This window comes from Endocarpon pusillum, assembly GCF_000464535.1.
Source record: "Endocarpon pusillum Z07020 unplaced genomic scaffold scaffold1822, whole genome shotgun sequence".
NCBI classification, from domain to species: domain Eukaryota; kingdom Fungi; phylum Ascomycota; class Eurotiomycetes; order Verrucariales; family Verrucariaceae; genus Endocarpon; species Endocarpon pusillum.
The window spans coordinates 1-13,008 of record NW_006916083.1 but is presented as its reverse complement, the minus strand read 5'-3'; the positions used below and the strand labels follow the sequence as shown (position 1 = coordinate 13,008).

Genomic DNA, 13,008 nt, shown 5'->3' with positions numbered 1-13,008 from the left:
ACCCTGTGTACGGTAGGCAATAGAGAGATGCGGTTAATGAAGAACTGCAGAATCTAAGCACCTACTAAGCCTAGAGAATTGAGAGGCTGCTAGAGGGCCGGAAGTTAGTAGGGTGCAAATGGGTATTTAAGATCAAGAGAGATAAGAATGGCCAGCCAGCAAGATACAAGGCACGGCTTGTGGCACAGGGCTTCTCACAGGTTCATGGGATTGACTATAAGGAGACGTTTGCTCCTACCGTCAGAAGAGAGTCCCTCAGGATGTTTCTCGCCATTGTCGCAGCAAAAGATATGGAACTACACCAGATGGATATAGTTGCCGCCTATCTGGCTAGCGAGTTGGGAGAAGAAGACGAGCAGATATTCATGCGGATCCCTAAAGGAGTACTACTTAGAGAAGGGCTGAATAGAGACTAATGAGCGTGCAGAATCATCAAGAGCCTGTACGGACTCAAGCAATCTGCAAGGAAGTGGAGAGAGAAGCTTGTAGGCGTCTTGAGAGCCAACAGATACAGCACGCTGAACGGAGATCCAAGCATACTGATATCCAGCGATAGAAGAACGATTATCAGTACGTACGTGGATGACCTGCTGTTGGCGGCAAAGGATCCAGAAGCCATCCGCCAAATCAAAGCCCTTCTCCAGCAGAACTTCGATACAAAGGACCTAGGAGAAGCGAGGATGATTGTGGGGATGAGGATCAGAAGAGACAGAGTTCGCTGACGGCTATGGGTCGACTAGACTATCTATCTGAGAGAGATTCTTGCTACAGAGGGCATGACAGACTATAATGCTATGGCTATACTAATGAAGCCTGGCACGTTTATAGTCTTAGACGAAGAAGAAGATATAGAAGAGACTAATATTCAGGCGTATTAGACGCTGATTAGAAAGTTGCTATATCTAGCGTGTGGCATAAGGCCAGATATTAGTTTCTGTATTAGCTGTTTGAGCTAGCAATGCGCAGATCCACGCATAGGGCACTTCAAGGCTGCAAGAAAAGTCCTATGATACCTCAAAGGGACAGCAGAGATAGGCCTTGAGTTCAGAGTTAACCACATTATACAGAGTACTTTTTGGGAGGAGCTACCGTCGATAACGCTGTGTTTGCGATTGTCCAAGCAGTGCTCCTGTGGATTGCGAGGCGTCCATCTATTTCTACTAGATGGCGTAGCTATCTCCTGGACGTCTAAGAGGCAGAGAATAGTGTCAACATCTAGCACAGAGGCTGAGTACTTAGCTATAGGAGCAGCTGCAAGACAAGCTGTGTGGATTCGACGCCTCCTGAACGAATTCGGAGCAGAGCAAGCGACAGTAACGCTTTATAGAGATAACAAAGGCTGCTTGAAGCTGATACGGAACCCTAAGCAGCATGATCGAACGAAGCATATTGATATCCAGCATCACTATGTACGCCAATTAGAAGAAGAAGGAGAAATTCAGACTTCCTGGGTGTCAACGAAGGATATGCTTGCTGACGGACTTACTAAGGCACTCCCTAGGGACGCCTTCGTATGATTCCGCACTAAGATAGGCCTTGTTCAAATCAAAGAATGCTGATATAGCACCGTGGGAGAGCGCTGTTGGCGCGCAGGGATTTCTATGCCATGGTGCAGGGAACCTGGTCACGTGAATTTGGCTGTACGGTACAGCCAAATCCCAGATTCGCAACCACGCAACCACGCAAGCTATTCAGACGCTGTTTTCAAGGCTGTGGCATCTACAGGCCTGGATAAAGCGCCCTGAACAACCTTGGAGCATACGGCACCGCAAGGAGGACCGCAGGCGGAAGCGCAGGCCAATGCCGCAGGCAAACAATCGGACAGGTATGACCCTCTCTCTAAGCTGCTAACTTGGGACAATTAGGTGCAGTTTGAGCAGAGAAGAAGAGCTGCACGAGTCGACTACTTGCAACAGCGCGTACAGCTGTTTGTAGTAGGTGCGGCTTGAATAGCAGGGGGAGTGTTGAATTGCTGCCAAGCCGCTAGCTCAGTAGTCGTCACATGACCTAGGGCTATGCCGGAACAGGCATAACGCCATCAGCCACCAGAGTAAGATTGCACTTGAACTTTGGATAGGAGTTGGATACAACTTCTGTACAAGTTACCAAATCAATCATTTTGATTGAGTGCAGACATCTATAGATAGCAGAAGCAGTTTTAGCGTTACTTTTAACAATGTGAAGGCAGTTGTGCTTAACCATCACAGCTATCACTCGGCCTTTTGGCGTAGCGGTAGGGCGCCGGCCGTTAGGGCATCACATGATCCTAACATTGTGACAGCTAACGGTTGGGTGGCTGTGGGTTCGATCCCCAGGCTGCTCACACTTGATCAAGGGTTCTTACCGCGTACCCTAGTCTAAGTGGGGACCTGCTTATATATCCTCTCTGACCAAATAGAAATCGGCTGGTTTTTCATCCGAGCCATCGGGGTCGATTGGCTATAGAGAGGGGTCATACTGTTATGCTCGCCAAGCCTCTAATAGATGTTGTCATATATAAGTCATGTGAAGGCAGTTGTGCTTAACCATCACAGCTGTCACTCGGCCTTTTGGCGTAGCGGTAGGGCGCCGGCCGTTAGGGCATCATATGATCCTAACAGAGTTTTTATTTTTAATTTATTATATAATTAATTTATTTTTAAAAGTTGTTTTAAATTAAATTTAAAGTAACTTTTTAAAAAAATATAAAAAATATAAGGTTTCTTAGTAAGTCCTTAGTAAGCTTATAGGCTCTTGACAAGCTTACAGGCCCTTACGGGCTTTAGAATTAAATATAACTTAGTTAAAACCCAGTCTATAGCAGATTAGGTTACCAAATTTTAGGACTTAGCCTAATCTAACCCGGCTCTAAATCTAATCCGCTGCGGGTTAGCTCAGCCTGTATTATAGTCTATATACTAATTCTGTGCGTTTCTATATGTCCTGCGTAGCTTTATATACTCTATATAGCTCTGTGGTAAGCATTTAAAATTTTAATAAGATATAGCTTAGCAGAAGTTCTGTAGCCTTAACAAGTTAATTACTTTACGTTAAACTTAAAAAGACAGAAACACAAACTTTATTTAATTAGAAGGCTGATCCTTCAGGCCGTATTTTTAAGCTTAATAACGTAACAACTAATCTTACGAGCTTAACAGTATAGACATATTAGAAAGATAATATTATTATTAAAGAGAACTAATAAAAAAAATTATCTAGCTAAAGTATATTCTAATAAAGAATATAGCTATTAATAGCCTTATAAAGCTACTTTTAAGAGTTAAATTTAATTAATTTATAGAACTATTATAGTTTAATACTAAGCTAGTTATCTAAAATCTAAAAAAAGTAATTCTATTAAGGCTCTTATTAACAAAATAAAAAGCTTATTTCTTGATATTTTATATAGAGTCTCAAAAGAGTAATTCAGAATACTATAATACTCTTTAAAAGAGAGTGTTAGAATCTCTATTTATATAATACATATTTATTACATATTAATAGGATAATACAGAGGTCTCTGTATATAAAATGTACAAAACGCTCTTATAACTCTTACGCCCTTTTATTTATAGTAGTAAGCATTACTATACAAATTAAACGCCAAATAATGTTTCTAAGCTATTATAATAATGCGCTTCTATAGCTATTAGTATGAGCAAATGCTCTTCTTAATAAAAGTAACTTAATCAATTTAATTCGTATCTCTATACGCTATTTGCTGCAAACTTCTAATAAAAGGCTTATAAAGCCTTAGTATCCTATAGAAGAAATGTTACGTTAAGATCACTGGCCTGTCAGCTTACTAGTCTACCTCGAGATTGTGAGAGAGGCATTACATAATCTCGCGTCCCTAGCTAATACAGTACTAGTGCAAAAGTATCCGATAACACCTCATATTTGTGTGGAATCTCATCAAAAAGTCGACTTTTTAAAATAGTTATAACAGCTTTAGCTAGACGTCAACTACTAAATTTTAAATATTATATTAATTTAAAATTGATAAAATACTCATTTATAAATACAAAATTTTCTTATAAAATATCTAGATATTAAGGAGAATAAAATTAAAGTCAAAATTTTTAAAAAAGATAAAAACTTTGTATGGAACCTTATATAAAAGTTCGCAAAATTTTTGAGTTCTTTACTTCTTAATTAGTCTACTAAAGATCTGTAAATTTTGAGACTAAACTTTCTATAAATAAAAGCTTAATCTATCAATTTTGAATTAATATCAAATTTTAAATTTGATAGTTGACGGCTAGCTAAAGTTGCTATGAATTTCCTAAAAGATCGACTTTTTAGTGGGGTTTGGTGCAAAAATTTATTTTGGTCGGATACTTTTGCGCGTAGCTGTACATCAATAGGGCCAGGAGGCGGCGTTTTAACAAAATTCCCTGATCCCACCAAGCTGGGCTGCCGCCTCCGAACAACTCCGCGTACCTCCCATATTGCTACCCCTTAATATTTAAACATTTTTTACGATTTAATATCATAATCTTTTGTCTCGAAATTCGAACAAGTTTAAACATTCTACTACAAGGTTTAGACGATAAATCGACTTTCTTTATCCACACCGCAATTGCGCCCCGTTGCGCCAGCAATTCGAGGGTCTTGTCAAGGAATTCGCTAGAAATCTGCAACGCGCAGTACTAGAATTCTGTTCATGCCAGCTCAATCTCAGAGTCTACTCTATCAGGATCGTTAAAATTGTCTGAGCGTTTCTGGAATTCCACTTCTTCGGTATCGGTCTCTCCAGGAACAAACCATTTCTTAGTTATCTCAGCATCCGAAATTGAAACACCACCAGCTCGCTGAAGCATATCAATTACCGCATCGGCCTTCCGACAGGAATCCTCGTATTCAGAGTTTGTGAATGTCTTGCTCTCTCGGCCTTTCGCCCTGCGTTTTTTGCCCCGTATAGCTGCATCGAGGGGGGTCCCGTAAACGAAATCTCCTTGGGTTTGAGCAGGGTTCCTCTCAATTGCATTTACCGGAGCACCATGGAGTATCAATGCCGCAACGCAATGCTGCATGGCGTACAGAGCATACACATGTAGGATCGTTTCACCGGATGGACTTCCAAACTCAATGACCCTGCGTTTCTTTTCAACGTGTGGACAAGCAAGTACATACCTTTCCAGCAGGCGAGCCAGTTTCAAGTCCCACTTGTCCCGTAAAACAATGTTGCGGTCTTTCTTGTCTACCAATTCAATGCCTTCGTCCCATCTATCTTGTAATAAGAAGTCTCGGTCCCATCTGTCTTGGAAAATCATATCTGAACGTACCGGTGAAAGTAAGTGAAAAGGGCCTTCGCCCTTTTCAATCGCGAGTGGATGCTGTTCTTGAACCTCAATATCTGCACCCTTAGCTAGACAGAACTCTACGACTTCTAAACATTTCGCAAAAGCCGCTCTCAACAGGACTGTGCCTCCATATTTGTCGCAGTGATTGATATCCGCGCCATAGAAGACCAGGAGACAAACACACTCCACACATGCGGCTCTTTCTCTAGAGATACAGTGCAACGCAGTCTGTCCCACGTCATTTTCTGTCCGGACACTAGCGCCAGCTTCAAGTAGCGTTCGCACCGCGTCGGTTGCCGAGTTCATGCAAGCCAACATGAGAGGCGTACGGCTTGGGAAGTTGCAGACCCGTTTCCTTTGCTGGGCCTTTGAGTCTAGCGGGGTTGTCAATAGTTCCATGTCCGCCCCCAATGCTTTGATAGCTGCAACACTACGGATCAGGCCATCTCGCATGTGGATTCTGTTGCCTCGGAAAGGTAGGGTGGAAAATGCGATTCCAGCGCTTGTTCGCCATATGTAGCTTGCACTCAACCGATGTAAGACACTGAACCCTTCTTCGTCAACCGCGTTGATATCCACATCAGCTCTTGTTGATATCAGAAGCTCGAAGATAAACGGATCATGCTGCATTGCGGCGAGATCTAAAGGTGAGAGACCTTTCGTTTCCGTCTTCAAGGGTGGACCCTCTTCCTTAATTAGTTCTTTGGGGTCGTTGAGTATACGGACTCGTCCATCATAAACGTAAGGGTCTGAGCCATCTCGAATGAGCAAATCAGCTCCCTGTGTAACAAGTACCTGTATAGTTTTGTGGCTTGAAGTAGCTACAGCCCAGTGGAGCGGAGTGCCAGCTGGAAGCACGAACGGATAGTGAAAAAATGGGACCTCGGTAGAAGTCCGTGCGTTTAAATCAGCTCCTCGCCCTTTCAGCTGAATGACTGCCTCAGCCTGGAACATTTCGCCAAAGGCGAAGACCCAGTGCATGCAGCTTATCTCAAAAGAAGTACACCTGACTGACGCGCATGCGCCCCGACGCATAAGCTCAGCAGCAATCTCCCATGACCCTCGAGCACAAGCCAGGTATAATGGAGTCTCTTGATTGTCTGTCATGTCATCGATTCCGTACCCTCTATTTGTGTTAAAGTAGTCCAACAAGGCGGATAGATTGCCATATGTGGCTAGCCAGTGAAGGCGAGAGTATCGGAAACTGCTTCTCTGTGTCGGTTTATTCTGGGGAGCCACCGAATTGTTAAATGAGGGATCGATTGCACAATAAAATCTGTTGTATCCGCCATTGATCCTGAAATCACTGATGGCGTCGTAAAGTGTCGGCGGATCCAGCTTTTCCAATTCCGGTATTGCTAGGGTTGATCCACTGCCCACCGCGCTCTTCAGCCATTCTGTTATCAGCTCTTTGATATGTTGCTGTGGTTCTAGCTGGAAGAACTTGTGCGCTGCCGGAATAATGCCTTGTGCTGGCTCATACCCTGATCGTGCCGCAGCAACCAATATGTTAAGAGCTCGGTCCTCTGTATTCTGATCGCTGGGTTGAGAGGCTGTGAAGGCTAGAAACAGGGCAAAAAGTATGTCTCCCGGAAGATTGCTTAAATCGTTTAGAAACTGGAGGTGGAGCCCATCTATAAACATATCCGGCACAGGGTTCAATTCCCATGAGATGCGTTTGGATTTTGCATGACGACTAGGCATTCTTCCGTACGTGCTGAATTTATATTCGAAGTCCAGCGTGACACCATGCCTGACAGTGCCGTTAGTCTCAACAGGAAAGTGAGATTGCGGTGCGCGTAGCATCGGCTTACCCGTATTCCTCGTCATTGGGCCTATCATCAAGTACGTCGGCGACACGCAAAGGGCGTCGACGAAAATCGTATTCGAGCAATTTCTGAACAGCATCTGTCAGAGTACGGCACATCTCGAGTCCGACGATGTCCCTAGCATCTTTTAGTTCTCTCGTAGCAATGGCCTGTCGGGCTTCTCTTGTTGATAGTGATGGCACTTTTCCAGAATGCAGTATAATACTCCACACTAGCAGTCCAAAGGAATAGTTGTCAGCTTGCAGCAACCCATGAGAACTTAATTTACTGCCGACTTCGACCTCTGGGGCTTGCCATCCAGGGGTCCCACCAAGGTAGGCTATGGCGAGATCGGATTCTGCCTGATCAAGCGAAAGTCCAAAATCTGCAAGCTTTGCCACAATACAACCTTCGTGACGAAAGATCAAAATGTTCTTCGGTTTCAAGTCACCATGCAGGATATGGCAGTCATGTAAAGCATCCAAGCCGGCCCCGACATCTTGACACAAAGAATATTTCTGCGAAGGTGAAAGTTGTGGAACGTCGTCTGCGAGTAGTGTCGCGAGATCGGATTCTGCCAGTTCCATTACAAGCGTTGGCATTAAACGTGGATTTAATCCAACATCAGACCAAGCAATAAGACGAGCAATATTTGGGTGAACTCGCAGCGCCGGATTGGTCAAGGTAAAAATCTCAAGGTACATGTGGTACACATGCTCACGTACCCCCGAATCAGCCAAGTCCAGCTCTTCCTCAAGATCAAGATCAAATTTGGGCTGTTTAACGGCAACCTCCATTGTCGTGAATGCTTCGTACCCCTCTTCAACCAGCAGGTGATCCTTGTATACATAAAATTGACTGCCTTGCCCGAGATACTCCTGGAGGTCCATCAGCCTTGCTGGACCAGGTAGTCCGCTTTGATGTAAAGCGTCCACAACCCGCTCAAGTACTTTCATTCGACTGTTAGTAGTAGCGAGTGATGCCAAGTGAACTCCGGTATACGCTGCTGCTGCCCTTGCAGAGTCTGTCCAGGCCCTGGATGGTCTGAGGCTCGAGAAGTCAAGGGATGGAAAACCGTTTCTTGAAGCTAAGCTATAGATCGGAGTAAGGATCCCATTGGCCATTGCGGGCTAGAGAAGACGCGGATCAAATAGGTGACAGCAGATGAGACTGGGGTAAAAGGCTACCTCGTGATAAGAAGCTTGAATGGAATATCACACAGGTACGATGTAGACTCGGCGTTGAGCAATAGTCGCTGATATTCCGAATCGCATGAGTGAGCCTCAGGGACTAAATAGTGCCGCAGATTCTCTGTTCAGCGACGCTGTGGCAGGTGTGCCTACCGGCGCGTTTCCACTTGTGGGTTGCAGCACAGGCACCCCTCGTACGGCGGACCATTATTGGGTTGGCGCCACATCCAAAATTTCGCCCCCCGCAGCTCCTGCCGATCATTCCATCCCAACTTCACACCTCTCTGTACACAGTATTATAGCACTCTTCGTACGAATAGATACTGTCAATTGACTTGTACGAAACTATTCTTCCAGAATCTCATCATCTGCACCATCACCAGCTAAAGAAGTCTCCTGCAAATTCTCTACCCCTGTTGGTCCTTGCCAATTGAGTGCTCCCGTAGGTTTTACCAAAACTCCTAACTCTGGTAGAGAACCACTTGCAAGGTGTTGATTGATAGCCGTACGAAGCTGCAAATAGATCGTACGATGAGGAGCTACTAGATCACTAGCAGATTGAGAATGATTGAATCCCAAATGTAGTAACTGTTTATTACACCATTGCATAGTAGATGAAGAAAGATATTCATCAATATCTAAAAGAGATTAGTATTAAATAGATCTCGTACGAAATGAAATAGTCTTACTCCAGTCATGTACATCATTTTGCAATGTATTCAAGAGTTCTGTATCAACAGAAAGACCATAATTTGAAATATGCTCTGGTGAATGATGATAGAGAACGTACGGCTTGCCAGGGATAGCATTCGGACGATTTGGCTGTTTTCGAATTCGATGTGTATTCCATGTTGACATAAAGTCATGTATATCCGTACGAAGGATTGGGAGATAGATTGCAAGTAGAGCAATTTGATCCGCAAGAACGGTGATAGAAAAGAGTCCTTCTTGTTGAAGAGTACCAAAGTAATTCTATACTAGAATTAGTAAATCAAAAACGCTCTCATACGATTACTTACTCTCCAACGAAAGAGAAGTCCTTTTGTAAGTTGATTCCACCATGATTCAATACGTTGATTTGTTGTGCTAGTTCCGTACATGTAACATTCTTGAAATGTAAGATCTGGTTTAATAGCTTTTTGCAATTGATGATGAGCATCAGCCAAAAGAACAGTCTCACCACCATGATCAGATCGTACGAAACGTGGATGTTGTCCAAGAACTTCAACAGTATTCAAATACTGTCGAAGTACACTCACTGCCGTACGAGCAGAGATTCCGACGTATATCCAGATGATATATCGTGAGTAAGCATCAATAGCAGCATATACTTCGATTCCGTACGGTGCAAGCTTGAGATATCCATCAATAGACCAAACAAAGTTAGGTCCTGGTACAAGATATTCTCCTCGGTGACGTTGCATATTGCGTATACGACGTTCAACTGCATCAGGAGCAAGCGTACGGTAGATAGAATAGAGTCGATTCCTAAAACATTATAAGTATAATATAACCATCGTACGAAATACGTACCGAGCAATATGAATTCCAAGTCGTTGAAAATGAGCATAAAGAAGTCCTCGACCATATCCTCCAATGACACCCTTTTCCAATTCACTTGTTAGACTATCCATAGTCAATTCATCTGCTGCAGCCTTTTCATCCGCCGTACGAAGACGACGTTTCAAGCCAAGCTCTTCTCGAATTCGTACGAGAGAGTACTTCCCAATTTGATGACCTTCCTCTTTAAGCGTACGAAGAAGTTGGACTTCATCTAATCCATGAAAGAAAAGCTCAGTAATTCGATCTCGAAGAACAGTTGTATCTTCTGTCTGCGGTCGTACGACGACTTCCCAAGCCTTCAAACGTCGTTGTAAGGTTCGTCGACTGATTTGGAGATCGTATGAATCTTTGAAATGAGCAAGAATATCAAGAATTGACTTTCCACAGAATAGAAGATGAGTAATCTCATCCTTATGAGGATCTAGATTGATAGATGTAGGGGCCATGATTTCGTACGATGTTGTAAATGAAATAAAAGAGGAATTCAAGTTTAAATGTAAAGTGGGGACAGAAAAGGCGGTAAAAAATAGTACATCCCATAATCATTTTCGTACAACAAAATTCAAATCCTCTCTTCTCAAGTCTCGTACGATCAAATCAAGATGAGCATCCAGAGACTTGGATGGTCTAAATATTGTACGGAGAATGGAGTTGCTCATTCTGCGTATAATCATCTTCCTGAGTGTCCTTTATACAAAGCTCAAAATCCATCAAAATCAGTAATTGAGATTGAAGATTCTCCTCAATCAAAGACAACTTTGACTGAAGATATCTCCGTACGAACTCCTCCTGCTCCAAGATTTCAGTCGTACGAACAACGATCTTCTGTTTCTGAGCTTGCACGACAAACTTCTATGTAAAAAGCATAAGCAGTCACCTCTGGACGTCCAAAAAATCGATCTCAATTAAACAATAAACTTGAAACGATTCGTACGAGCATTCAAGTTTGGTTGCGAAAATATCGAGAATTAGAAGATCAGAATTGTATCAAGATATAAACTGATATCCAGAATTTGGCAAAAACTGTCTTACCTATTTGAAATGCAAGAATTGAGAGTGTTGATGCCTTCGTACGAGACTATCTGCTTGCAGAATTGCCACGATGGAAGGAGTTTGCTTGTACGAAGAGTGATCATGTTTATCTGGCAACAAGTGTCACCTCAAACAAGAAGGAGAATCCTATTGATCTTCCAAATTGTGCTCTTCAACTTCGTACGATCAAAGAACTCCTTGAGTTCTTCACTATCAACAACAAAGATTACACGATTCATATCGTGCTGGAACAAAAAGACCTTGAATCATTATACGAAGATGATTCAACGATAGAATTACCATCTATCAAACGAGAACCATCAACCAAGAAGAAGAAAGCAATCAAGAAGGAAGTCAAGAAGGAAATCAAGCAGGAAATCAAGCAGGAAATCAAGCAAGAAGAAGCAAAGCAAGTTCAAAACAACAAATCAGTTTCGTACGAATCTGAACAATTTCAGAACAGTGCATCAACATCTCCTCCCTCTCACCAACGTACGACTTCACAGAATACGAGAGAGTCCGAAGAGAGCTTGCCATCTCTTGAGACGATAAGGAGAGAAGCTGTTTCTAAAACCAAGCCACAACACTCTCCTCCTTCTCCTTCAGCACGTCGTACGAGACGTCAACGACTTATGCAAAAGGAGGTAGAGGCAGAAACAGAAACGAAGTAGAAAGTCTTCGTACGAATTCAATATTGATGCCGATGGATTTCAACACTATCGAAGTTGACTATATCAATATACAGTCAAATCTCATCATTCTTAATATTCTTTGCTTTCAATAGCTTGATAGTATTGTCGTACGATCATTCAATAGCACAATAGACAATATAATAGTTCTAAATGTCAGTGAATTGCGTACGGATGTGAGTTCGCGTCAAGATCTCACGAGAGTCGCCACTTATATATAAGATCTTCTTCTCACTTCAAATTTTGAACTTTAATCACAACCACCACCACCACAGCAAGTACGTATGATTCTTATCCTCTTAAACTTCGTACGAGTCTGACAGCTGATATATAATAGCAGCAACAACAACAATAACAACGACAACAACAACAACATCGTACAAACTTTCTTCTTTCTTTCATTTGAATTTCATTGACAACTCTCTTAAAACAACCACCACCACCTCCTCCTCCTTAATGTGAGCATCTTCATATAAGAAAAAATACCTCCGTACGAAAGTCTCATAGTATATAGGGCTCTTGTTTTGTACAACGCCGTAGTCGCCGCCGTCAATGCTGCCCCTGCCGCCCCCTAGGGTCAACTGATATAAGCACCAACTCCTCTGCCGATTGGTGGCCAACTTTTGGCCCAGTTCATCCATAGCCCGCAGGGTGTTGCGGTGCTTGCGATGATTGGGCAAGATGTGGCCTATTATCTTGGCCGTATTAGACCTCAACAAATTCTTATGCACCGCGCGTCGTACATCAATGCGCTTCTCATACAATCTCGAGGATTCGTATAGAATCCTCCTTGCACAAGATGTGCAAGAGGAAAAGGCCCGTTTCCGGAGTGTCGTCACGTACAAGGACACTTCGGTGGGTGTTGTGGCAACTGTAAGTGGCCTGATGCTGCTGTTCATTGTCATTTTCCAACAGTAATCTCGTTGGATTCAGAATCATCGTCTTCGGACGATAATAACGATGAAAATGAGGATGTGAAGCCTGCTGTACGGCAACAAGACACCTCGCGGGCTATAGAAGGCCCTGGGGTGGCGGCAGATTATCCTATTATTATAGAATAGGGTATATATGATTTCTTATTCTTTTGTTTTATACACATTAGCACCAGCACTTGCCTAGTCGTACGGGATGTGTACGGCACTCAGACGATAAGCTTGCACTTCTACGCAGTGTCTGGGACTAGTAGCCGAGAGGCGAAGCCAAGCAAGCTTGTAAATAGTCATTGAAATCAATCAATTGAATCTTCGTACGCAATTCTATGTGGTGTGAAGTTGGGATGGAATGATCGGCAGGAGCTGCGGGGGGCGAAATTTTGGATGTGGCGCCAACCCAATAATGGTCCGCCGTACCCTCGCACCCTGGCACACACCCTGGGCGAAGTTACAGTACTAGTGCAAAAGTATCTGACCAACTTGAAAATTTGTGTGGAACCACACCAAAA

General features: G+C 43.2%; 1 protein-coding gene across 1 annotated transcript; it reads right to left on the bottom strand.

The window, feature by feature from the left end:
* Positions 1-4,643: 4,643 nt before the first annotated feature.
* Positions 4,644-8,217, bottom strand: EPUS_08790 (uncharacterized protein; the record flags this gene model as incomplete). Its single annotated transcript, XM_007802915.1, has 2 exons — positions 4,644-7,038; positions 7,100-8,217. The coding sequence occupies 2 exons, from the start codon at positions 8,215-8,217 to the stop codon at positions 4,644-4,646; spliced, it is 3,513 nt and encodes a 1,170-aa protein (XP_007801106.1).
* Positions 8,218-13,008: the final 4,791 nt, after the last annotated feature.